At 28.8% G+C, this 26,202-nt stretch overlaps 1 protein-coding gene across 2 annotated transcripts; it reads left to right on the forward strand.

The window, feature by feature from the left end:
- The first annotated feature begins 260 nt into the window (after positions 1-260).
- On the forward strand, positions 261-26,199 carry bmm (brummer). 2 transcript variants are annotated; one of them, XM_065503129.1, is made up of 7 exons: positions 261-995; positions 21,293-21,975; positions 22,091-22,257; positions 24,094-24,202; positions 24,286-24,374; positions 24,462-24,721; positions 25,291-26,199. In XM_065503129.1, exons 1-7 carry the CDS (start codon positions 836-838, stop codon positions 25,677-25,679), a joined length of 1,857 nt encoding a protein of 618 aa, XP_065359201.1. In that variant the 5' UTR covers positions 261-835; the 3' UTR covers positions 25,680-26,199. The 2 variants fall into 2 exon arrangements, with proteins under 2 accessions (XP_065359201.1, XP_065359202.1); XM_065503130.1 differs by having other exon boundaries at positions 24,094-24,178.
- Positions 26,200-26,202: the final 3 nt, after the last annotated feature.

Below are 26,202 nucleotides of genomic sequence, written 5' to 3' on the forward strand. Positions count from 1 at the left end.
TCTTAAAAAAGCGTATATGAAGCGAACCAATAATCAATGGACAATAATATATCATTCAGTTTAAAATGTTATCTTGCTATAATAAAGAAAAATTAAAAATATTTTTATCTGGCAACACATACCTTTAGAGAAAAATAAATAGAACGAAAGAACAAAGCAAATTAACCAAAGAGAGAGCGATAAAAACAGAGCGCATAACACTGGCAAAAATTCTATAAATATTCCTTGTTTTTAAGCAGCAACAACATAACGATTTTGGAAAGCAGCTCATCCACACATAAAAGTGAAATTTAATGAAACTGATTACAATAAAAAAATAAACAGCTTGTTAGTGATTTCATTTCTATTAAAACAATTTATTTGCAAAATTATTAAAACTAATTATTTTTGACGCAACTGAAAAGGTTGAGAGAATAATTAAAAATACTGTATATAAAGTATTTATCGGAAATAGTTATTGCTATAAACAATACAAGTGAAAATTAGTGGACAAACACGCTCAATTTAAAAAAATTGCAAAAATTAAAGCCATATATTTTCATTGTAAACGTCATTATCTATTTACTAAACAATTGCATTAAACGAATGCCAACGAAAAAACAAAAAATAAACTGCTGGCAATAAAACGAAGAAAGAAAATACACCAACAACAAACGAGGCGCGCTAAGAGAACAATAAACAGAAAAGTATTTTTGGTTTTCTGTTTTATTTTATTAACATTTTCAGAAAGTGATTTTTACAGTGGAAAGAAGAAATAGAAAAACTAAATTTGTTGTCTTTTATCCAACATCTATTCGGTTTTTATTATTTAATTGAATTTACTGATTTCCGTATTATGAATCTATCATTTGCTGGATGTGGATTTTTGGGGATTTATCATGTTGGTGTGGCTGTTTGTTTTAAAAAGTATGCCCCACATTTGCTTTTAGAAAAGATAGCAGGTGCATCGGCTGGAGCTTTAGCAGCATGTTGTCTTTTGTGCGATTTGCCCTTGGGTAAGTTACAAATGTTAATTACAAATATTTTTTTTAATATAAATAATTCACACCTAAGGTTAACATTTTTATAAATTCAGCTATTATATCTATAGTATATGGAAAATATAGAAAGGTATCATAAATAGGTATTATGACAATTTGCAGCTCTTATATGTTTAATATTAACTAATTTTCTTAAAAAATATTAGAATCTCAAAAAAAACTGTGTTGCGTATAAACATAAAAGAACCATGTATGTACACATAAAAAGGGGGGCTTGTCATTTTTTGTTTCCATAAAGCTGTTTATTATGTACATACATAATAGAAGTATACACTCACGCTCAGTCATACAAACATACATACAATGTATCGTAACAACCAAAACTAAATAATTAAGACGCAATAATTTATTTAATTCCTCATTCTATTTAATATAAATACTACAGTGAATGCCACTTAAAATCTTACTTCATGGTATAAAATTGTATTAATTAGATAAAACTGTTTAAACCAGTGAAGTGAGAGACAATTGGTAATTTTTCATCATAAAATAGGAAATTCTTTATCAGAAATATCGGAAATATTTAATCGTAGTTGTAGTAATAATGTCCAATACATAATTAAAAAGAAAATTGGATAACAAATAAAACTATGTAGAAACTGTTCTTAAACATCCAACCGAAGAATACTGATAGTATTTAATTTATTTGAATAGTTTTGAAACAAAAAGTCATCGACAGGCAATACATTTTGTAAAACTACCCACAAATATTTTGTATTCACACATTTATTTAGCAATGAAATCGGAAAAAAAAATAAAATAGTTATATTCCATTATTTATCCAATTTTACAACTTTTAATCGACTTACGGCACAGGCTCTCGTTATCCGATTGACCTCAGAATAAGAAAATAAGACCCAACCCAAGCATTTCTAAGTTTTAAGGGCTTGGCTAATGTACAGTATTGGCCATAACCCCCTCAATGGATTTTTTGAAATCATAATTTTTTTGATAAAAACGGCTTTTTTGGGATGTATTTTGTATATATTTTATTAACTAATATTGTTAATGTTAACAAAAGCACCCTCTTATAAGATGTTTAAAAATTTGACTCGGTACTGCATATTTGCAATGTGAGTTATCGGGAATCACAATGAATGGACTTAAAAATTCCAAAAGATAAAAATATAGGAAGACGTAGTGTGCAAAATTTAAGTTTTATAGAGTTTATTGCGAAAAAAACAATGACAAGGAACAAGTACTCCAGTAAATTTAAAATTAAAGTTATTGAAGACTGGAAGACAGGCTTATCACTACATGAATTTAGTAAAAAATATTCAATTAACAGATCAGTTATTTCCAGGCTCGTTTCAAAATTTTTTAAGACTGGTCGATAATCTCCGGTGCATTCTGGAGGTCGTTCGCGAAAAAAACACGGTATTATGATTTCTTGATCAAAAGAGCAATACAAAAAGATCCTACAGCATCAGCTATTCAAGTACAAACAAGTTTAAGATTATGCGTTAGCGAAAGAACAATCCGTAGAAGAGTAGTAGAAGCCCGATTATTCATCTGACAACCAGCAAAAAAAACATTTCTATCAGCTATGAACTGAAATTTGCCAAAGCCCACATCGACTGGAGTGTCGAAAAATTAAAGACAGTACTGTTCCCTGCCGAATCCAAATACAACTTAAAAAATTCCCCTGGAATAAGGCGTGTACGCAGACCAAAAGGAGGAAGACTGAATCCTATGTATTGCAAAAAGGAACAATTAAACATGGAGGAGGCAATGTAATGGTCTGGGGTTGCTTTTCTGGTCAAGGATTTGGGCCAAATCATAAAATTTATAGGATTATGGATCGGTTCATGTACCGTGATGTATTGAAAGCTGTAATATTGCCTTATGCCAGTGAAGAGATGTCAATTATAGGGAGCTTCCAACAGGATAACGATCCTAAGCACCCCTCCAAAGTTTGTAAGACTTGGCTACACAGCAATAAGATTCAAGTTCTTCATTGGCCTGGTCAATCTCCCGATCTCAATCCTATTGAGAACTTGTAGCACATTGTTAATATGAAAATAAATCGTGAAAATTGTTGAAATAAGGATCGGAAGTTTTCACGATTTATTTCATGCCGTTAAAATAGCCTGGGAAGGAATATCGAAAAACGCCATAAAAACGTATTATCTTCTATGCCAAGAGATGTTATTGTGCCATCCAAAACAAAGGATTTGAAATAAAAAATTAACTAAAATTTTTTTATTAGTATATCCTTGAAGGGGTGCTTTAGTTTTGTCCGTTTCATTTTCTACCTTAAAATATTTTTTGATTTTAAGTTACCTCTTATAGAAAGGTTAACTTTGAAAGTATTTGTTTATCAATACTAAACATATTAACAAATGAAAATAATTCATAATAGATATTAAAACTTTGATTTTATACAAAAAAATTCCATATGAAAAAAATTTATTGAGGGGGTGCTTTAGTTATGGCCAATACTATATATGTACATATGTATGTCCGTTGAAAACATGAATAGTTCTCGTATAATGAAAAAACATCATGTGATTGTAGGCCATACTCTTAACTATGTATATGTACGCATCTATCTAAAGAACACTTCTCCGTATTTACTAATGTTGGCAAAAAAAATAAATGTGCGTATTAATCTTTTTTTAGATATTACGAAACAAAATAATGTTATTCATTTCAAAGAAAGTTAAAAATTACACACTGATTTTTTACACTTTTCCACAACAAAAACATGAACAAAATTCCACAAAAAATACAACTTTTTTTGAAATTTTTTTCTTGTGTTTGTTTTTTAAAATGTAAAAAAATCAGAGTGTAATTTTCCATTTTTTTAAATATTTTATTTACATACATATGGGTTAAAACACTTTTCTTTTAAAATCTATAAAATTCTCCGTAATTGTTCATTATTTCTTAAGTGTTTATGATTTTGATTAAATTGTAAATAATTTTGTGTTAGGTCTAGTTAGACCTACTAGCAACCATGATACAATAATTGTAGAAGGTAGAATCACTTGAGTGTACCTTATATTGTTGTGTCATGATAGCAACAAAATTGTTGAGAAATATTTAAAAAAAAATATTAAAATTAGTTTATTTTTTATTTTTTAACAAATTTTGGACTTAGAGTTGGAATGAAGTGCTCAGCCGATATGGAGGATCAACATTGTTATATGCGTTATTACTCAATCATAAGGTGATTTTAAATTTGTAACAAATGTAGAAGCTGAGGCCATTCAAAGAATTCTAAAGTAATTTTAGACAACTGGCAAATTTGGATTGCATTTTTTATTCTTTATAACTTTGATTTTAAAATCTTTTGCTTTGCTTTGAAATATCACTTGAAGAACTTAGAAAAAGTTATATCTAATAGGTCTTGAAAATATATTGTACGAAGCATATTCTTATGGTGTCATAAATGATAACGAACGAAAAATATAGATATACTTAGGTAGTTATATGTTGATACCTCATATCATTCAAGGCAAATCAATGCGAATTTTAAGTGTAAATTTAAATGTATACCTTATATTAATAAATGAAGAATTTTGTTATTCAGTTGAAGCTTGCTTCAAAAAACATACCCTTAAACATTGTTTACTTTAAGGACAAAGTATATTTTTGCTGATTTATTTTTATTTATTTTCAACAACCTAGCTTATTTAATCTTTATTGTTTTCTTGTACATTTAAAACAATAAACCACATGCCGAGTCTTAAATAAGCACAAAAATAATAAAATTGTAATATAAATATGTACGTTGATTAATAATAATTAATCTCTTTAAATAAAAGCGTAGTTGGGTATGTACATTAGACCTGTCCTTAAAAATAGATTTAAGGATCAAATATTGCATCGTCATAATTTCAATTACTATTTTCGTAAAAGTATTATGTATATTTAAATATTTAACTTCACTTTTTACTTTATTTTAAGTTTGACGGTGATGCAATAAAAGCCGAACTAATCTTTAAAACACTTCAGATTTATGTACAATTACTGTATATTATTATGTTAATTCCACTATAAGAAAGATAAAGTGAAATTTAGTTTAATATACTGTTGATTTAGTAAAGGACTGAAATACATTAATATTACTAGAGGAGTCAAGGAGACAAAAAAATAAACACTATCACCAGTATCTTATTATCTTATATATAAATAGGCCACACGTTTTTTTGTGGTACACTTTTAAGTATGTTATTGTCCACCAATATTGATGAAACCTATATGGTTTAAAAGATTTTTTTCTCTAGATGTGCACAATATAATTTTTTTTAAAAATTCTTTCCATAGAAGTGTTAAAAAGCGTTTTAAATTTGCTTGAAAAACAACAACAACAACATGTTTATGCACATGTAAATACACGTGTATTTGTACACAAACGTGAAAAATATTTTTGCGTATACTCAAAGTAACTGTATAATTTTGTCGAATTTTGACCACCAGGCGATCCTAGTTATATATAAATAGGCCACACGTTTTTTTGTGGTACACTTTTAAGTATGTTATTGTCCATCAATATTGATGAAACATATATGGTTTAAAAGGTTAATTTCTCTAGATATGCACAATATAAAATTGTTTCAAAACTCTTTCCATAAAGGTGGTAAAAAACGTTTTAAAAGTGGTCGACTTTTCGACCATCAGGCGATCCTAGTATAAATAATTGTTGATGCTCATGAATCAATGAAATATTTACTAAAAAATACCATTTTTATTGTAAAACAAACAAAACCACATGCAAATTAATGCAAATTTAAGAAAATTGCTATAAATATTACCCAGTTGCTTCTCATATATATAATTTACTGAATAACAAAAGCCTGTTTTCATTCACAAACTAAAACCTAATTAATAACTTGTAAAATTTTACGATTTTCAGTAAACAGTATGTAGGTATGTATATTTATAACTGATTTAATAATGGATGCAATTTGAATTATACAATAACTAAAAAGTTTTTATTATCTATTGTTAAAATTCGTCATCGTCATTATAGAACTTTTTCAAGCGCAAAAAAAGTTCAAAGTTTATTTTCTTTATTAAAACAGAATTTATTTGTTATCAACAATTACATTTCGTATGTAAGATTAAGAACAAATAAAGAAACGTATTTTCTTTAAATTTTTATGAATTTCTTAATTATTGTAAATTGACTTACTTACTGAGTTCAATTACAATTGTATTATTCTGGTATTTATTTAAATGACTTCATCAAAAATGTTGATTTTAGTAAAAGTCTTTAAAAAGTGTTTTGCTGGTACATTGTATGTACGTACATACATACGTGTATATAAATTTATTTTCCAAAAATGCTTATCTTCACATTGCAAAAAATTTTAGGGCATTGACGATTTTTTTTTATTAAAAATAAATCAGCACGAAAGTTTCAGTAGGTTTAAATTAAATATAAAAAAAGAAATTCATCACTTAAACACTTTTTTGCCACACAAAGAAGTTTTGATAAGCTAAACAATGTCACTTTTTCAAATATGCAGCCACAAATTATACAGCTATGAATCCGCTGGTTTCAGTAATATGGCAATAGAAAACATACAAACGAAAGTGTCAAAATGGATGTGGATTGGAAAGAGGTGAAAAATTTATATACATATTTTGCATTAAAACTTAATATAGTGTAGATATTTGAATAGCAGAGGCTTAACTTAATTATGTAAAAAATAAATATTGTGTTAATAAGCATAGAATATGGTCGAATCGATATAAATTCACAAAAATTTACAATACGAAACACGTATGAAAATGATTTTCAGTAATATTCGGGTTCACACGATCCTATTAACAAATTTCAATATCGTACATATGCATATTTAAGACTATCTTCGAATTTCATTTAAAAAAGAAAATGCAGTTTCTTGGTTAACATAAATATGTATGTACAATTGTGTATAAATATACATCCACGCAAATGTATTTAATTGTATACTAAATATTGCAATTGTAATCATTTAATTCAGACCAATGCATTGCAATTGCATTGCAATGAGTGGTTCGTTCATAAACGTATGTATGTATGTATGTATGTTTGTATCTACAAACAACACTTGTAAATATGTACATATATAGTTGAACATCTGTTGTTAGCTTCATTAGACTTTGCTAGTGGTATTAGTAGGTTATTAATGATAACAAAATCTGCGACCTCTCATCATTTTCTAAATGTACAACATGTGTTATGTATGAATGTTGTATGTAATGAATGTATTTTAGTCGTACTTGTCCTTTTAATTATATTGTTTTAATTGTGATTTTATTAAAAAACTTGAATGTGTAGTTTCTTATGATGAGTAATGTATGTAAAATATTATTGTGTCAAGCTCATGTAAATATTTCTAGTGTAAACAACCTCGTTTCAATACATTCCTATGTTGGTATGTGTGCAAAATGCACGCGTAACTTTTTTTGTTTTTAGGTATTTTAAAAGAAAGGGTAATGGGATTTATTTAGAAAAAATATAAGTATGTATACTTAGTTTTTGATAATTTAAATATGTATTTATATTGACGTCAATGCACAATATTGATTTTAAATAAACTTATACATTTGTACATACATACATTCATTAATTCACATTTATTTATTTTGTTAAATTTCCTTATATTGATAATTTTATTTTTATTACAAATAAACAATAGAATCAGAATCATAATACATACATACATACATACATATTATTGAATAATTGTTGTCTTTATTGTTATCAGTTTGTTTTTAAATTGTTTTTTGTTGTTTTTATTTGATTCGTTGTAATTTATAAAAAATTATTTTATAATATGGAGCATTATAAAAAAAGTATAAGTTTTATTCGATCAACGACTAAAAAATTTACCAAAGAAATTGTTTATGCCAATTATATTTTTTGTTCGATTTCTATCTAAAGTTTTGTATCTAATGCAAACGGTTTTATTAAATGACAAATTTTAAAATACTATAAATAAGTATTGCTATCATAAACTTTTTGTATTTTCCATTTCAAAGATATGAAGGCAATTGTAAGTAAATAGCCTTTAACAATATTAAAATACATAATATAATATTGAAGTACATATTTGTTGTGATTAGATATAAATAATGTGTTTCTATAAATTGAAAAATGACTGCGAAAATTGCAAATCCTAAGGCCTATAAATATGTATTATAAATTATATACCTATATACTAGGGTATTCAATCGATTAACCGTTAATCGGTTAACCGATTAATTTTGGACGGTTAACTGTTCGAATAATTTGAAATTACCGATTTTCAAATAACAAATAAACCGATTAATATGTGTCGATTAACCGAAATTTCTATTTTGTACTTTAACAAATTTTTTTGTATTTATTTTTCCCTTTCAATTCAAATTTCAAATTAAAATTAGATATTTTTTGAACATCCAATAAACATGAATAGTGAGTATGTATAACAACTGACATATTTAATTTACATGTCTTTGAAACTTTGTTTGTATTTACATGTATAGACGACATTTTTTTGAAATGAGTCTTTTATCATTACTAAACGTAACTATTAAATTAATAAAAATCTAAAACAATCCAAAAAGGAATATTATTTATCATAGGTTAGGTTATAAAGGCAGCTAGTTATCAACCAGCTCACTTGGGTCCATTAAATTGGTCCCTTTGGTCCCAACCTCCTGACATCCGGAGTAGATAGATCCGCTAGGCCGTGCAAAAATGGACTACCTATTGTCGCAGTCCGCACCCCTGCTAGGGCAGGGCAAAGACAGAGGAGACGTTCAATCGTCTCATCCTCGTCTTCATCATGGCAACTCCTACAGAAGTCATTGTATGGAGTATTCAATCTCCTAGCATGCGCACCTATCAAGCAATGCCCGGTGAGCACTGATATCAGAGCTCGTAGCCGAGGTAGCCCCGTGAGGGACATTGACCTATGATGGTCAAATACGGTCCAAGTGAGTTTCGATATCGAGCAATTTGTCAAATTAGACCATCTGAGCTGAGCAGACTCAAATAATTTACGCTGTATGGTTGACTTACAGCAAGATAGCGGTAAACCGACCAAGTGATCGATCTCTGAAATATGTAGACGTGAGCCTCTTTTGGCCAGTTCATCCGCAATAGCATTGCCGGGTACACCAGAATAACTCCAGGTTAGAATGTCTCGCAATCTCATTAAGAGATACCCGGCATTCATGTACCAATCTGGATGTCGAGTAGACGCCAGATAGGGATTTGATAGCAGACTCACTGTCGGTACATATTCGGATATTCACACCAAATAGCCTATAGTACTTCATCCAGTGTACCGCCCTTTTGATCGCTGAAATCTCAGCATTATTTATCATGCTTTTGAATTCTCCAAAATATACAATCAGCGAGAGAGTTTTTTCCAAGAAAAATTTTATTAAATCTAAAGAAACAAATCGTTTAAATTATATTCTTTTTATAAAAGATTATTTCAGAAGATCTCACTAAAACCTTAAAAAACTCACACATCGCTCATTTGCTGCAACAACGTCATAATTAAAAAAAAGTCGTTTTGTAGAAAATTGTCTTTGAATATTTTATGACATTTTACTATTTCTTAAATAAATTTTCAACAAATCATGCGATTTCAGAAATATAAATCGTAGATATTAATATATTTCTAATCTGTATCTAACCCAAATTTTTACTTATCAAATATACGAGAAAACATGAATTTTTAATTTTGATGTTTACAACAAAAAACACTCTCAAAAGAAATAATTGACTTTTTCGAAAACTATATGAAACATTATAGAACAGCGCATATTTTGTTTTCAGTTCATAAAACACAGAGTTTGAGTTATGACGTTGTTGCAGCAAATAGGCGATATGTTTACAAAAATGATCTCAAATACTTTATTGGCTGTTTTATGTTTTTGTACACAAAATTCGTTGTTGTATTTTCAATTTAAAATGAAAGTAGAAATTATTCGGTTAATCGAATAATTTTAAATTAACCGATTATTAACCGAATAAATCTAAACCTCGATTAATTATTTGCTCGATTAACCGATTAAACCAGAAACCCGATTAATTGAATACCCTACTATATACACACATTTAATGGTTTTAAATCTAAATCAATGTATTATATAGAAAACCTGTTAATTTAATTTTTAGTTAATTGAAAAGTCGAATATATTTGATAATAAAAAATATAAAATGGTTCATAAAATCTACAATGTAGGCAGATTATTTAGCAAAACAAAAGATCGTTTATAAAATACCATGCAATGGAAATAATACTAACCCCCAGTAACACGAAGTCTGGTTATGTTTTAACTAATAGTTATACTGACAGTTTTCATACAAAAATAATTTTAACCGACTGTATAACTATTAGTTAAGGCATAACCAGTCTTCGTGTTAATGGGGGTTAAAACTATAAACATGTTTGCTATGTATTTTTGTTATTGTTAGAGAGAATTTTTGTTTATTTTTTCTCTCCTTCCTTTCTATGACTGTAACAATGTTTATGTAGGTAAAACAAAGAAGAAACTCAAAACTAGAATAGCTGGAAATACAATCAGCGTCAAAAGAAAGTGTACAACTTGTTTTTACATTTAAAACGTTTTATTTACATATTAAAAAACAATTTTTTCTCCAGTTCTAGTATATTTAACAAAACACTTATTTGTTCTCTTGCAATATATAAACAAAAAACTAAACTATTTCAACTGCAACAAAAACAGTAACAACAAAACCAAAAATACTCCATTTTTAACGCGTCAGAAAAAAGTGTACACATTTAGAATTGCAATAAGATTTTTCTAGCTACATATTTTTGCCTAGATTATAATTTTTTGTGGATCTTGCTGCTAGTCTCATGAGATTTTAAGATAGTAGCTTTTCTTGTTTGATCGCGAGAACTTTAAAACCAAAATGGGAAAACAAACTGCAATTGAAACAAGAAAGTAAGTCATAAAATTTAAAAATGAAGGCAAATTGTCACGTGAAATTTAAATATTCGTAGTGTAACAAAAGAAAAGTATACGAATTTATACATCGATGGAAAGCTTATAAAATTTGAGTTATTTTGATGCCCATTACATATACTATGAATTGAGTACAGAGATTGTCAGATAGGGATGAAATTAGGTTTAAACAAATTTGAATAAACATTGAACTGGATTGAATTTTAAAAAACGAGAAAAACCGTTTCGGTGAAATTACATGATGTTTATGATAAAGAAATTTCATCTATGTATTTGAATAAATTCTTTTTTTTTAAATTTCTTTTAACCAATTGAATGCGTCTCTCAAAGACCTTTCATATGATACCAAATTTACATATACTTCCTTTGGAAGAAATATGGAAAAAATGTAAAAAACCTCAAAAAAGGACCTTTTTATCCTTTGATCCAGCTCGCCAAATATTGATCCTAGGACGAAAAAATTTCAAAACGTAGTCTTAGAATGAATCAAATTTTCATTTTAGGCGGGAACATCGATACCTTATTTTTTCTCCATACAAACGGGGCTACCCTAATGTACATAGATCCATATAAATACATACATATTTATACATATATATTTCATTAAGGGGGTGTCTGAGAGTCAAATATACATAAATACATTCATACGCATGCGTATGAATATCTGTGTACGTGTTTATAGTTGGTACCTTTGCATTTAACTTTGTGCACATCTTTAAGGTTGTTGACCGTATTTCATTTTATGGGTGACGACCTACTTAACTATGTTTATATTTTTTACTTAAAATATTCAATGGAATTTCACCGGAAATTTTCTTTGCATTGATAGATAAATGTGTATGTGTGTAAATAAATATTCTAGAATTTTCTTAATTCTTAAGGAATTTATTTTTGTACATATGTATTTAGAGGAATGGGAAATGCCAAGCCTCACAATTTTTAAACATACAACATTACATTATAATTCTATACAATTTTCCAGAACTTATGTATATTTATGATTGTTGTTGGTTCAAGAATTGTTGTTTACCTGTCTACATAAGATAGTTTATATGGCCTTGAAATACATTTCTTACGATTTAAACTAGACTTAAAGATTTTAAAAATTACATCGTAGGTACTTACTAGTTATGTATGTACCTATACATATTTTCTTCAAATACCTATGCGCATAAACAACATTTTGCATTTTTGTAATTGTATATCCAACCGCAAAATGCGGTATCGTTTAAGAAAACTCTCCTTGAATGTTTTTCACAACTTGTTTATACATAAATATAAATAAATTTAATAGTTTTACTTAGCACGTGATATTAAAATAATTATACAGAATGCCTTTAATGATTTCCAAGTTTATCAAAGAGATTTAACGTTTATACAAATTCAAATTTTTTTTAAAACTTTTCTACTTATTTGAAATTTTTACTAAAATGTTTATACAAGCATGTCGAGCCATAACAGCCAAAAAGACGTAAGCGCCATGATTATGGTTTTTCGTTCAACAAAGGGGCACTTACGTCTTCACTCGTTTCAACAAATGAATTAATATTAGTACTTTTACCTGTGTTTGTGCAATATGGAGTTGTGGCAAGGCATTGTTTTATCTTCTATATACATTAGGGATATAACCAAATTTTGGCCTTAGCTCCACGCGATGGCAAATGTTGTGTTATTATGGAATATCTGGTGAAAATGGTGGACTATAATTGTAAAAGCCACAAAACTTTACGGAATTTGCTTTGGTACCATTGTGCACTACTTGGCTGAAAATGGGCGGAATTGTATAAATGGGCGTGCCACCACCCATACCAAGTAAATAGTAATTTTCGAATATCTAAAGTACTTTTGCTAGAGTCTTCTAACTTTTTATAAATTACGTTCCTATCATTGCAAGTAGTTTGGATAAAAATAGGCTGGATCGAATCTTGACCACGATAACTAGGGGTAGCGAAACGCATCGGGCTAAAGCTAGTTTTAATATAAATATATTTCGATAAATTATTATTATGTGGTGTTGTAAAACTTTGTTTCAGTTTTCAATTAAAAATGGTAGCAATACTGATTCTAATCATTATTCCGAGCCAAAAACTTTTTCGCAAACATGGTTGGCTTCGGAATCTTCAGATTCATTACCTACAGAATCTGAGAATGAGATTGAAGAGACATGGGTAAAAGGCGTTACAAAAAGCCAAGAATGTTACCAATATAAGAACCAACATGATACTAGTGTTCAGCAGTGTTTAAAAAACTAGACTACAAGTAGCAGTAACAACGAAAAAACACAAGTAGTCTAGTTAAAAAATTAATAAAAACTCGGAGGCAATCAATTACTACTACTACAGTAGTTGTAGTAGTACCAATAAAAGAAAAATTTAAAAGTAGCAGAGTAATTTATTTTCTATTGCTACCTTAAAAAAGAAAATTTTTTGATGTAGCAGAGTCATTAGTTTTTTTTAATTCTGCTACTTTTAAAATTAGGAGTCATAGAAGTAGCAGTTGAGGTGTAGAAGAAGTAGCAGTTAAGTAGCAGTTGAAGTAGCAGCTAAATAGCAGTTGAGGTAGCAATAAAATAACTCAAAAATAAAAATCTTCAGCCAAAAAAGTATATTTGTGTAAGTTGGTCGTGTTGTAAACAAAAGTTCGCCTTTTTTGTTATATACACAGACAACACCATCTTTCTGTTAGCAACTCGAGACGAATAAAAACGAATAATTCTTTTAAACACTCTCAAAACAAAAACAACATACAGTGTTTAATTCTGTCAATTTTGGTGTTATGACTGAAGATTTTCTTTTTTGACTACTTTTATTGCTACCTTAACTGCTGCATCAACTGCTACTTAACTGCTACCTTATTTCTAAATAATAAAAATTAAAACTCGATATAGAGCAATATCAATGATTTGTATTTTTATGCTACTACTTCATTTACAATTCATGTTTTATTACTACTGCTCTGTGAAGAGTTTTATATTTTGAAAACGAAACAAGACAAATGCTACTGCTACCGCTACATACACTTTTTTGAAGCAGTAGTTGTAGCAACAGTTAAAAATTTGTTAGTTATCGTAGCTTTTTAAACACTGGTGTTCAGCCGTATCCGTGTGCAACTAAAAAATGTCAAAATCATTGTGGCGATAAGTTCACCGCATCAGATCGGTTATCAATAAATGAACATTTTTGGGTATTGGCAACAAAATAAGACAAAAAGACTGGTATCTTTCGTGTATCATACGAAAGTCAGTCCAAAGACGACTATCGTATGCAATATACCTGTAATCATGGTGTAATTATATACAAGGTGACATTAATCAAACAGCTGATTATTTTTTGCTCGAGTTTGTTTACAACTTTAATCTTGTCAAAATTTGTTTTGCTGTATTTTGTATACATTAAGCAGCTGTTTTTGACACTATAAAAGTTATTTGTTTTTGTATTGTTGTATTTGTTGCCGTAACGCATACACCTTACAATCATTACGCCATGCCTGTAATTATGTTATTCATTATAATGGTAATAATATTAAAGTAATTTAAAATTAATTAGCATTAATTTTCTACTATATGAATTTAACCAGTGAATTTAATGTTAAAAACGTTAATTTTTGTTTTTGTTATTTGTTATTTCTTATAAATTATAACATAAAGTTGTTTTTTAATAAAATCATAAGGACGTAATCGCCTTAACATAAAATATTGGCTAGACATCGTAACATCAAAAAAGACGTAAGCGAAATAAATACCCGTTATCGTGGAAATATATGAAATAAAATAAATAAGAAGTAACAGTGCATACATACTCAATGAACCAAAGATATTTAAAAAAACCTTCCCTGTGAAATTTGGTTTTTGGCGCTTACGTCTTTTTTGCTGTTATGACTCGATGTGTTCGTAATTTAGCATCGCAGCACAGTGGAACGGAATTCAGAACTCATAGAATAGAAGTACTCAATGTATGTATATGATTAAGAAATAAGTTACAACTGTAAAATGGAACATACATACATACCTACGTATTAAACTGAGTTTACTTATTTTTCTTTTGTCCGAAAGATGTTGATACAACTGTTTCCGTAAAAAAAAAATAAAAAAACTGCTTTAAATTAAAGTAACATAATAATTTTTCCTGTATGTAGACTTTCTTGGGCTACTGTATGTATGTACATTATCTAAAAACCACATGTTAAAAATTAAGTTGTTCCTACACAGACTACGTGTATTTCTGTATAAAAAAATATTCCACTGATAATGTGTTTGGCCTCTATTTTAATGGAGGCTCGTCACATTTTGGTTTTGTTAATGTTGTAACTTTGTTAGCGCCCATGTAAAATGTTTTCGTTTTATTTCAATCTTTTGCACCCGTGCCTCTTTTTTTATTTTGTATTTATGAGGAGCGATTGTTATTATAAATTTACGAAATTTGTTTTTTTCTTAACATAAAACGAGAAATTTGTAGCAAGTTGAAGGACGGTCGTTTTTTATAATTTGAAATGTTTACTTTTTAAATATTTAAGATTTTGAATATTAATATCGTATAAATATTACATAGTTACATACAAACCCCATACAAATGTCCTCCCGAAATTGGACTTTATCTGTCATAAATATTTAATTTATGTAGGTATCTACACAAGTTTCGCTTCAAATAAGTTTTATATACATATACCGAATTCATGTCACCAAATTTTATTATGATTGGTCCATAACTCCCATATTAGACCCGCTTCCGTAAATCACTTCAACGTTCATAAATCTCATAAAAATTTTGGTATATACATAAAATTCAACATAAATAACTTTCATATAGACCTAATTTCGTGGTGATCGGTCAATAATTGGTCATAGCTCCCATATAAGGCCCAATTCGAAAATTACTCACGAATATAAATTATTGAATTTTTAAAAGAAAAATGTTAATTAGTGTAGTGTATTATATGGTCGGGCTTGACCGACGATACTTTCCTACATGTTTGTTAAGGATATTTGAGTATTTTTATGGGAAAATTCATAGTGATAATAATAATAAAAAAAACATGGAAAAATCGTACGTTCGCCAATTAAACAAAAACCAATACAGATATTCTATTCTGTAAATACCGGATACCACTTTTAAAATAAATTAATCGCTTTCAAAAATATTCCATTCCATTTCGCAGATTTTTACATTTCAGTACTGTCAACTAAAGTTGACTTCTACATTGCGTACGTTCGTTACCACATGTTTATAACTATCATTATGAAAACTTGAACTCGATGAAATCCATCTTTTGCACTAAACATAGAGCTACTCGATGAAATCCATCTTTTGCACTTAACATAAGGCTACCAAAATGCTATCGAATCTCAAAAAAAAAAAAAAATAGGAAAAGTTTTGTTTTCTATATTCTTTAGACATCAAAAGCGTTCTAAGCGAAATGTCCATATGTATTATAAAAGTCATATAACTGTAATAAATTTTTAAGACGAAAAATACTAAAATACAAAATAACGAAGGGCAGGATTAATGTACATTAGAGTGCTCCAAAAAAATAAAATTGCGAATTTCGACCGTCCCCCCCTCTAGAATTGTTCTATGTATTGTAGAAACACATTGTGTAAAATATTAGGATGATAGGATAACGCTAACTGGTGGCGCAACGACGCTGAAGTTTTGAGGTGCATTTACAAGGGGAAAATATGCAATTTTTTCAGTTTTTGTAAAAATTTTGCCATTAAATAATGACTTTTACAATTTAATTTAAAAGAATCGAAATGTGTACGTAATTGTCGTTATAATAAGATATAAAAGACAAAAATTGGTGAAAAAATGTTAAAGTTATTAAAAAATCGCCAGGCCATTAACGTGTCTCAGGCCACTAGAACAAGAAATTTATGAACAAAATTAACATATTTTGAGAAATATTAAAATAAAAGCTTATTTTTACTTAAAATATATCCATATTTACTTGTATATGAGTTTTTGTCCTCGTAGGATACCGTTAACCTATTCGCAGGTATGACCAAAAAAATTAAATTTTTTTAACGGCAGTTTCAAAACTCAATTTTCAAATTTTTAAAAATTTTGTTAAACAAATTTCAGAATTTTTTGATCATCACATGGGGATTTATTGACAACATAATATGGAATAATAATGTGAAAAAAGTATGTCAATACATCCTATAGTTTTTCCGTAGCTGCGATATAAATTTTGCGATTTTCGAGAAAAACTAATTTTTTGGCCATATTTTGGGGAATGACCAGAATTTCCTTACTGTAATGATTTTTAAGTAAAAGCTATTCAGAATAATATAGTCCAGGTAATTCTAAATATAGTCTGAAAGTTTTACTAAAATCGGAAAACTTTAACCCTTAAATCGTGAAGGTCAAAAGTCAATTTTTTCAATATTTGGAATTTCTCATGGAAAGATAGCGAAATATTATATATTTTTGGGCCGATTTTGATGAAACTTACGAAAAATATAAAATGAAGTCTAGTATTCACAATAACAGTACAAAAATGGAAATTAACCCTTAAGAGTACTTGGGGTCAAAATTAATGTGTTTTTCGTGATTTTAAAAGTTGAGGGTCATTTGGACCCCAAGTGCTATTAAGGGTTAATTTCCATTTTTGTACTGTTATTGTGAATACTAGACTTCATTTTATATTTTTCTTAAGTTTCTTCAAAATCGGCCCAAAAATATATAATATTTCGCTATCTTTCCATGAGATATTCCAAATATTGAAAAAATTGACTTTTGACCTTCACGATTTAAGGGTTAAAGTTTTCCGATTTTAGTAAAACTTTCAGACTATATTTAAAATTACCTGGACTATATTATTCTGAATAGCTTTTACTTAAAAATCATTACAGTAAGGAAATTCTGGTCATTCCCCAAAATATGGCCAACAAATTTGTTTTTCTCGAAAATCGCAAAATTTATATCGCAGGTACGGAAAAACTATAGGAGGTATTGGCATACTTTTTTCATATTTTTATTCCCTATTATGTTGTCAATAAATCCCCATGTGATGATCAAAAAATTCTGAAATTTGTTTAACAAAATTTTTAAAAATTTGAAATTGGAGTTTTGAAACTGCCGTTAAAAAAATTTAATTTTTTTGGTCATACCTGCGAATAGGTTAACGGTATCCAACGAGGACAAAAACTCATATACAAGTAAATATAGATATATTTTAAGTAAAAATAAGCTTTTATTTTAATATTTCTCAAAATGTGTTAATTTTGTTCATAAATTTCTTGTTCTAGTGGCCTGAGACACGTTAATGGCCTGGCGATTTTTTAATAACTTTAACATTATTTCACCAATTTTTGTCTTTTATATCTTATTATAACGACAATTACGTACACATTTCGATTCTTTTAAATTAAATTGTAAAAGTCATTATTTAATGGCAAAATTTTTACAAAAACTGAAAAAATTGCATATTTTCCCCTTGTAAATGCACCTCAAAACTTCAGCGTCGTTGCGCCACCAGTTAACGTTATCCTATCATCCTAATATTTTACACAACGTGTTTCTACAATACATAGAACAATTCTAGAGGGGGGGACGGCCTGTACCTAGAAAGTTTTTTTCGTCCATACAATCTTGGAGCACTCTAATGTACATACTGCGTAATGTATCTATCTATGTGTATTAGACATGCCCTTAAAACAGAGATGTGCAAAAATAAATCCTCTTACCAATACACTTACTCTCTCCAACACATTCAATTCATTATTTTATTCAGTGCACCTACAAACACACAAATACAAAACTGAAAAAATAAAGAAAAAGTCATACACCAGTGCTTATGCGTATTCTTTCAATCGATTCGGCACGTGTTCTTGATATCCGATTGCACTTAAATTTTGCAGTAGTTAGTTTTAGCTACTAATGAACAAAATAAGACCCATCCAAACAAAGCAAATCTATTTTTTAAGGACATCTAATGTGTATACATCTGTGTTTTGCTGTTCTAGAATAAAATAACAAAAATAATTTCAATATGCGTTCACATGACCCAATTCTGTTCTCATAAAGCATAGATAAATAGACATAGATCGAAAACTCTCCTGTCAAAGACCTAACTCAGTTGTCGAATACCTATGTGGTGAGAATGTATTAGTAAAAAAGCTATGTGAAAACAAAAACAACACTCGTATACATAGGTATTTGATTTTTTAATAATATTTGTGTTTGAGTTTTTATACCCTTTACCTTCGTGAAAAGGGTATATATAATATTGTCATTTCGTTTGTAACTTCTACAATATAATCTGTTCGTCAGCAATTAAATGTAAAATTGTTAAAAGTTTTTTGATATATTTATGGTGAATACCATATATCACCATATATGATATGGTGAATATGTATGAATTGACACAGTTGAATAAAACACACTTTTGTGTTAAAACAGTCCTCATATTTGAAAAAATAATTGAGAATCACATGGAATTTAGCAAACAATTTTTGTCTTAATTACCTGGCCACCACTGTATATGTATATTACAATATACAAACGATTAGTAATTTTTTTATGTACTACATAGTACGACAAGACAAAACAATAAATTCAATGAAAGTAATTTGACGCAAAATATAAAGAAGAAAACTATCATATTATATAACTTTTTATCAAACTAAACACATATATTATTTAGTTTTTTTTCTACGCACTTTAAAATTGATCAGTAAACATACTAATAATTTCACACAAAATACCCCCTAAAAAGAGATAAGGAATTCACAATTAAAAACACAATTTATTATTGTACAACTACATATTTCCAAAATAAAAATAAGTAAGAGTGTTGCATTCGGCTGTGCCGAAACTTATACACCCCTTATATATCCACCAATATCATACTGACACCGATTTTTTACATTTTGTAAAAAAAACAAGTATTTTGATCATAATTTGCCTATTTGTAATACCAAATTTCGTACGGATAAATCTATAGAGATTTATGTATCATAGAGCCATATTGCGGGAAGATATTTGTATGGCCGCTAGAAGAAATCATGGACCGATTCATGGACCGATTTGAGCTTCCTATTTTGTATGGGGTGAAAAATGATGTATTTATGTTAACCAATGAAATCTAAAATCGAATAAATTGTTAAAATCGAATAACGGTTATCACTAGACCCGGAATATTTTGAGAATATCCTAAAACAAATCTAGGTTTATTTTTAAGGGGGTAATGAAGAGAAATAAAAACAAAATTTTTTGGCGAAATATATTTTAAAAAATGGGTGGATAGGGACATCCTAATGTCCTAGCGGTATGATATATAATATTCTCGTACCTACCAAAAATATATACAAAATTTCATAATAATAGTTAAATATTGATATTTGGATATTGCTCATACAAAATACTAAAATCTCGGCTAAAAAACGGGTGGGTGAGGGTCGGTTGATGAAAATTTGGGGTTATAAGTATTTTTTAATGCCAAATAAATAAAATGCGAAAAAAAGCTTTTGGACAAAAAATGGTAAAAATAAATTCTGGATAGGGTCACCCTAATGACCTAGCGGTATGAAATATACTTTACCACCTATTCTCATACCTACCAAACATATATACAAAATTTCATAAAAATCGGTTAAGCCGTTTCGGAGGAGTTCAAACACTAACATTGTGACACGAGATTTGTATATATTAGAGAAGATATTTTTTTTTTAAAGTATAAATTACGAATTTTTAATTCTTATTAAGAAAATATAAATTTTATCATACATACATATTTTTAATCTACACAAACAAGCCTTTACCAAGTTTACGAAAAGATTAACAAATGTCAAACTACTGCCGTTATAAATCGTGTAAATCATATTTTTGTGACGAAATTTTTCGAAATTGATAACTATTATGCCTTTAAAATGTAATTGACGTCAGTATATTCAATACTTGTGTATTGTAAAAGGTCACATAGAATATAAATTCCTTAATGTTCAAATTATAAATCTGTCATATTCTGTAACATCATTAGGTTTTTTAAGAACATTTTATTTAGAAATCTTTTAAATTAAATCACCTCGTGCAACAAATTTTTAAATTTTTGCTTCGGAAATAATAAAAGTAAAACGATTGAAGAAATAAATTTATACTTTTATTACTTTAAAATTTAGTATATTCTTTATAATGTTATTCCTTATCGGTGAAAGTATCTGTATTGTGTTATAGAACTTTTGTTGTATACATATGTATGTAGTTTAATGGGCTGTTTAGTCAATATTTCGATTAGAAAACTGAAAGCACGCCACTATTATTATGATAACAAATTTTAACTATCCAGATGGTGTTATGAAAGCAACTAAATGGATTTTTTTTTTGCAGGTAGCATGACATCTGATTTTTTCCGTGTTGTTAACGAAGCTCGTCGTCATTCCTTGGGTCCTTTTAGTCCATCCTTCAACATTCAAACTTGTCTTTTTGAAGGTCTACAGAAACATTTACCTGAGGATGCCCATAAACGAGTCAGTGGTCGCTTGCACATATCTATGACCCGTGTATATGATGGAAAGAATGTCATTATATCAGACTTTAATTCGCGAGATGAGGTTTTGCAAGCATTACTCTGTGCTTGTTTTATACCTGGCTTCTCTGGTATTCTACCACCACGCTTTCGGGGCGTCCGATACATGGATGGTGCCTTTTCGGACAATCTACCAATTTTAGATGAAAATACCATAACTGTATCGCCTTTCTGCGGAGAAAGTGATATATGTCCACGCGATCAAAGTTCACAGTTGTTCCACCTAAATTGGGCCAATACTAGCATTGAGATTTCAAGACAAAATATTAATCGATTTGTGCGTATTCTCTTTCCGCCAAGGCCAGAATTTTTATCGAAATTCTGTCAACAAGGTTTCGATGATGCACTACAATTTTTGACTCGTAACAATTTAATAAATTGTCGCCGCTGTGTGGCTGTCCAGTCAACATTTGTTGTTTCGGAAACTGTAACCCAACCTCAGGATTTCGATCCGGAATGTAGAGAATGTAAAAAGCATAGAAAGGTACTTTAAACTGCATAAACTAATCAAAAACCTTTGTAAATTTTTGATAACAAAAACAAAGCAGTTTCCAAATTATTTCATTGCTTACGTAATTAATTAATTGTGTTTAATTTAGGATGCATTGACTTCCAATATGCCGCAAACTGTGTTGGATGTTATACAAGACTATATAGAACAGGCTAATAAAGGTCTGGCAAATTGGATATTCAAACATCGTGGCATTAAGTTGTTATCATTGCCTGCTACAGTACCCATGGATTTCTTTTTAGCAACAGTATCCAAGTAAGTAGCTTTTTATATATGAATGTACATTAGTCCCCTTTTACAATGCAGAAATTGAAAGGTAGACATTTTTCTCATTCTCTTTTGAACTAACCTAAACCTGTGTAATACACACTCTACCTCTTCAACCCCTCGCCCACAAACTTCGTCTGTCTGCCTTTCAATTTCTGCTTTGTAAAAGAAGACTAGAGCTAGATGTTAATAAAGCAAATAAAAACAAAGAGCTGCTGTGCTGAATTGTTTATTTTATTTTCCATCTGTTTGTGCTTTGGCATTTTATACTTAGGTTTAACTCACCAATGATGCTCAGTTAAACCTAGATTATATAGCATATAAACAATAAGTGAGAAACACAATTTTTAGTTTAATTTAGGTTTAAGCGAAGAATGTAGATTATCTCTATCCCAGAAACTAGCTCTTAGGGGTGTCGATTTGTATGGATGCAAAAGAGAGAGAAAAATGGTAAGCAACTTTACCATAAGCTTAATTAGTGATTCATTGCAAAGTTTATATAAAATATGCGTTAAACCGTGAACCAGGATAATAATTCGGGACATTTTTCTTTCATTTATCATTTAGGCTCTAAGTTTCTATTAACTTTATTAAGACGTCAGAAGCAAAACTTTTGTATTTCAACTCTAATACAAAAGTTTTGTCAAAATCCATTTTATTAGGGCCTATTTCACTAAGCTACAAGGTCACAATTGCAAGTGTTTTTTTGCCTGTAAAATTGTGAACTTGTGAATAATTGTGTTTCATCAAAATACAATTACAAGTTTGTAGCTACAAGTGAATGTTACAAGTCACAAGTCTACACGTCATACTTCTACAAGTGGTTTTGTTTCACAAAACTAAATGTGCACTTGTTAACTTGTAGAATTGTAGAAAAAAAGCTTAGGGTCGACGGATACCCTCTGAAAAATTTTTACAAGTTACAAGCGAATTATAAATTGAAATAAAATATGATTTTTAACTATTTTTTAATAAAAATTAATTAAAATAAACACAAAATCCAAAAATTTTAAGATTAATTAGCATTTGGTTATCTTAATATAGAAAGGCCCTAACTAGTGTTTTTTTAAGTCGAAATTTTTTTGCTAAATATGATATATGAATATTTATCGAAATAATCAAAAATCTGGGCTTATAAAAAACACGAGTTAGGGCCTTTCTATATTAAAGTAACGATTTATTTATTTTGTTTATTCTTAAATAGGATTCATATATACAGAATTTATGCCACCTAATTTAAAGGCGATTTATGTAGAGTATCATATGGTCGGGCTTCAACAACTATACTTTCTTACTTGTTTTTTTTTTTGCTTTTGAGAATAGCCACTTTGGAAATCTAAACATATATAGACAATTCTAAATTAGTACCCAAAATTCCAAAAGTATTTATTTTTATCAGTCCCCGCACATTTTCCGATAGATTGGATCTAAAAAATAAGTAATATTATTGAAATATGTTATATTGCGTTTTTATAGGATATTTTAGCATTTTGAGTAATAATAAATAAGAATTGTAAAATCAATATCACAATATATATGTACAAGGACTTGTAATTGTAGTAATTATAGTTTACAAGTGCAAAAAGTTACAAGTGTTGTGAAAATTTTAATGAAACACAATTCATCAGCACTTGTAAGAATTAGATTTGTAATTGTAACTTGTAGAATTGTAGTTTAGTGAAATAGGCCCCTAATGTTTCAAGGCCAAGGTTGCTTAGAATTCTTCGTAGAATTATAACCGACCCACCATAATGCACATACAGAAATACTACATCATACCCCATATCCCAATTTTAACAAATTGATTTTCTCTTCCTACTTTAGACTTAGCTCACTCACACCAAAACTTACTAAGCAAATGCGGCAGATGGTTGAAGAATTTATATATCAATTAAATAATACTCTGCAAGTGCGTATATTTAATAAGTTTACGGTAAGTTTAACCGTACAACTGACTTAAAAATTATCTAAAATAATTCACATTTTATTAATTTTATATATCGTTTATGAAAACAGATCTGTGATCCACCTCATTTTGATACGACTGGTTTGTTACATTCAAAGAGATTATATGGCCCTAGAGTTTCTATATTAGTAGATGAATGGTAAGTTAAATATTATCTTCAATTATAATTACATATATATGTAATTCTTTTTATTCAAAAATGTATTTATAATTTTGTTAAAAACAGTGGTGCTGCACCTTTAGAAGATGATGTTGATCATTTTGAACATGTTTTGAAGGTTACAACCCACAACGATGCATTGTATGCTTATTATTACACTGATGATAACACGAATAAAGTAAAAGTTACCGAAATATTTGATATGACGGAAAATATGGCACTTGCCACCGATTTGAAACAATACGAAGGTTCTGTTGAAGATCATCCAAATCCTCACCAACATCATCACAACACTGTGGTTAGCGAATGGAACGGCGTTGAATCGGGTAATTATATATGTAGTTTTAAATAGTTTATATAAAAAATATCCATAAAGAATAATTAGTACCTATACTTACTCCAAATTAATTAAATGAATCATATATAATCCTACTATGTACTTACATTCCTACATATAACCATCATTGTAAATAAATCAATAAATTTGTTTTTTACAGTCCAAATCATACCTACACCACCAGATTGTCGTGAAGATATTTTTTAAAATTTACATCAATTAAACAAACAATACGTTCTCCCTCCATCAATTATTAATAATCATCACCAACCAACCATCCTCTAGAACACAATAATTTACATACATATACTATAAATTTCTTTTTTACAATTTGGTTTATAACGTTTAAATTTATTTTTAATTTCAATTAAAGGTAAATTTCGTTCTAGTTCATTTTAAAATTTTCCTTTTAAGTAAATTGTACTTTGTCCTCTTTTTTATTGCCTTTTACACGTATCATTATAATCATACTGTGTTAATGTCTTGGGAAATTATTTCTTATTAAACTTTTATATGCACTTATGCACAATTCTTCATAAAATTACTTCTTTTTTTTAGATTTCTTTATCGACCAGCAATCATTGGATTCCAAAGGAGTTGGTGGCGAGAATGAAATACAAAATCAATTACTAATAATACCAAATTCCCCCCTAATGACCTCAACAGCAGCATACAATACATATCAAGTAAAGTCGGATTCTTCATCAATAGCAATAGAAGATGATAATTTTGCAGAAGCTGTCGAAGAGTCTTGTGTTTTTAGTGATCCCGAAGTAGACCATCCTTATTATGAAGAAGATGAAGCCACATACTCATCCACAGTAGCTCAGCGACACAATAGATATACACCTCATTCTCATGTACATTTAAAATTAATCTCCACACAACAGGAGCCTTTGGTATCCCCTCATTCTATAACAGATGACCTTTGTATAGATATTGAATGAATTAACTGAAATTGTACATTTCTAAGACTACGCTCTCACCCACTGTCTCTATTTTCAATTCCTTCGTTTATATTATAAGTTTTCCAACGTCAAGTACTGATTATTTTTTATATTCTATATTACCTAAATTATTTATATTTATAAAAAATTAAGAAACCGTGTGAAGTATAAACGCACAGTCGATAAGAAGCGCTGAAGTCGAAGGTAAAAGCCAAGCTGAAATGCCTTTAAAAATTTATTAACTTAAGGAATACTAATAGATGATAGAGATTAGAATATTTCGAAATAACTTTGTGTTTTTGATATTTCCATCATTATTTTGTTATTAATCATAATGAAAAATGTATAAACAATTATTATATACCATATTATTTTTTATTTATAAATTAGTATGCAATGTATGTACCTTTCAATACGATTTTAGTTTTAAGAAAAAAAAAATAAGAGAAAGAAAATCTGTAACGAACGAACGTCCTGTAAACAAACATAAAATAAATTCATTATATATATAAAATAACAATAT

The sequence above is a fragment of the Calliphora vicina genome, chromosome 3, assembly GCF_958450345.1.
Source record: "Calliphora vicina chromosome 3, idCalVici1.1, whole genome shotgun sequence".
In the NCBI taxonomy this organism is placed as follows: Eukaryota; Metazoa; Arthropoda; class Insecta; order Diptera; family Calliphoridae; genus Calliphora; species Calliphora vicina.

What these genes read in the sequence shown, in the direction of transcription:
- bmm (XM_065503129.1), top strand. Translation starts at nt 836, where the DNA reads ATGAATCTATCATTTGCTGGATGTGGATTTTTGGGGATTTATCATGTT. An exon ending in TTTGTGCGATTTGCCCTTGG is followed by an intron (nt 996 to 21,292) that starts GTAAGTTACAAA and finishes TTTTTTTTGCAG; the next exon opens with GTAGCATGACATCTGATTTT. An exon ending in AATGTAAAAAGCATAGAAAG is followed by an intron (nt 21,976 to 22,090) that starts GTACTTTAAACT and finishes TGTTTAATTTAG; the next exon opens with GATGCATTGACTTCCAATAT.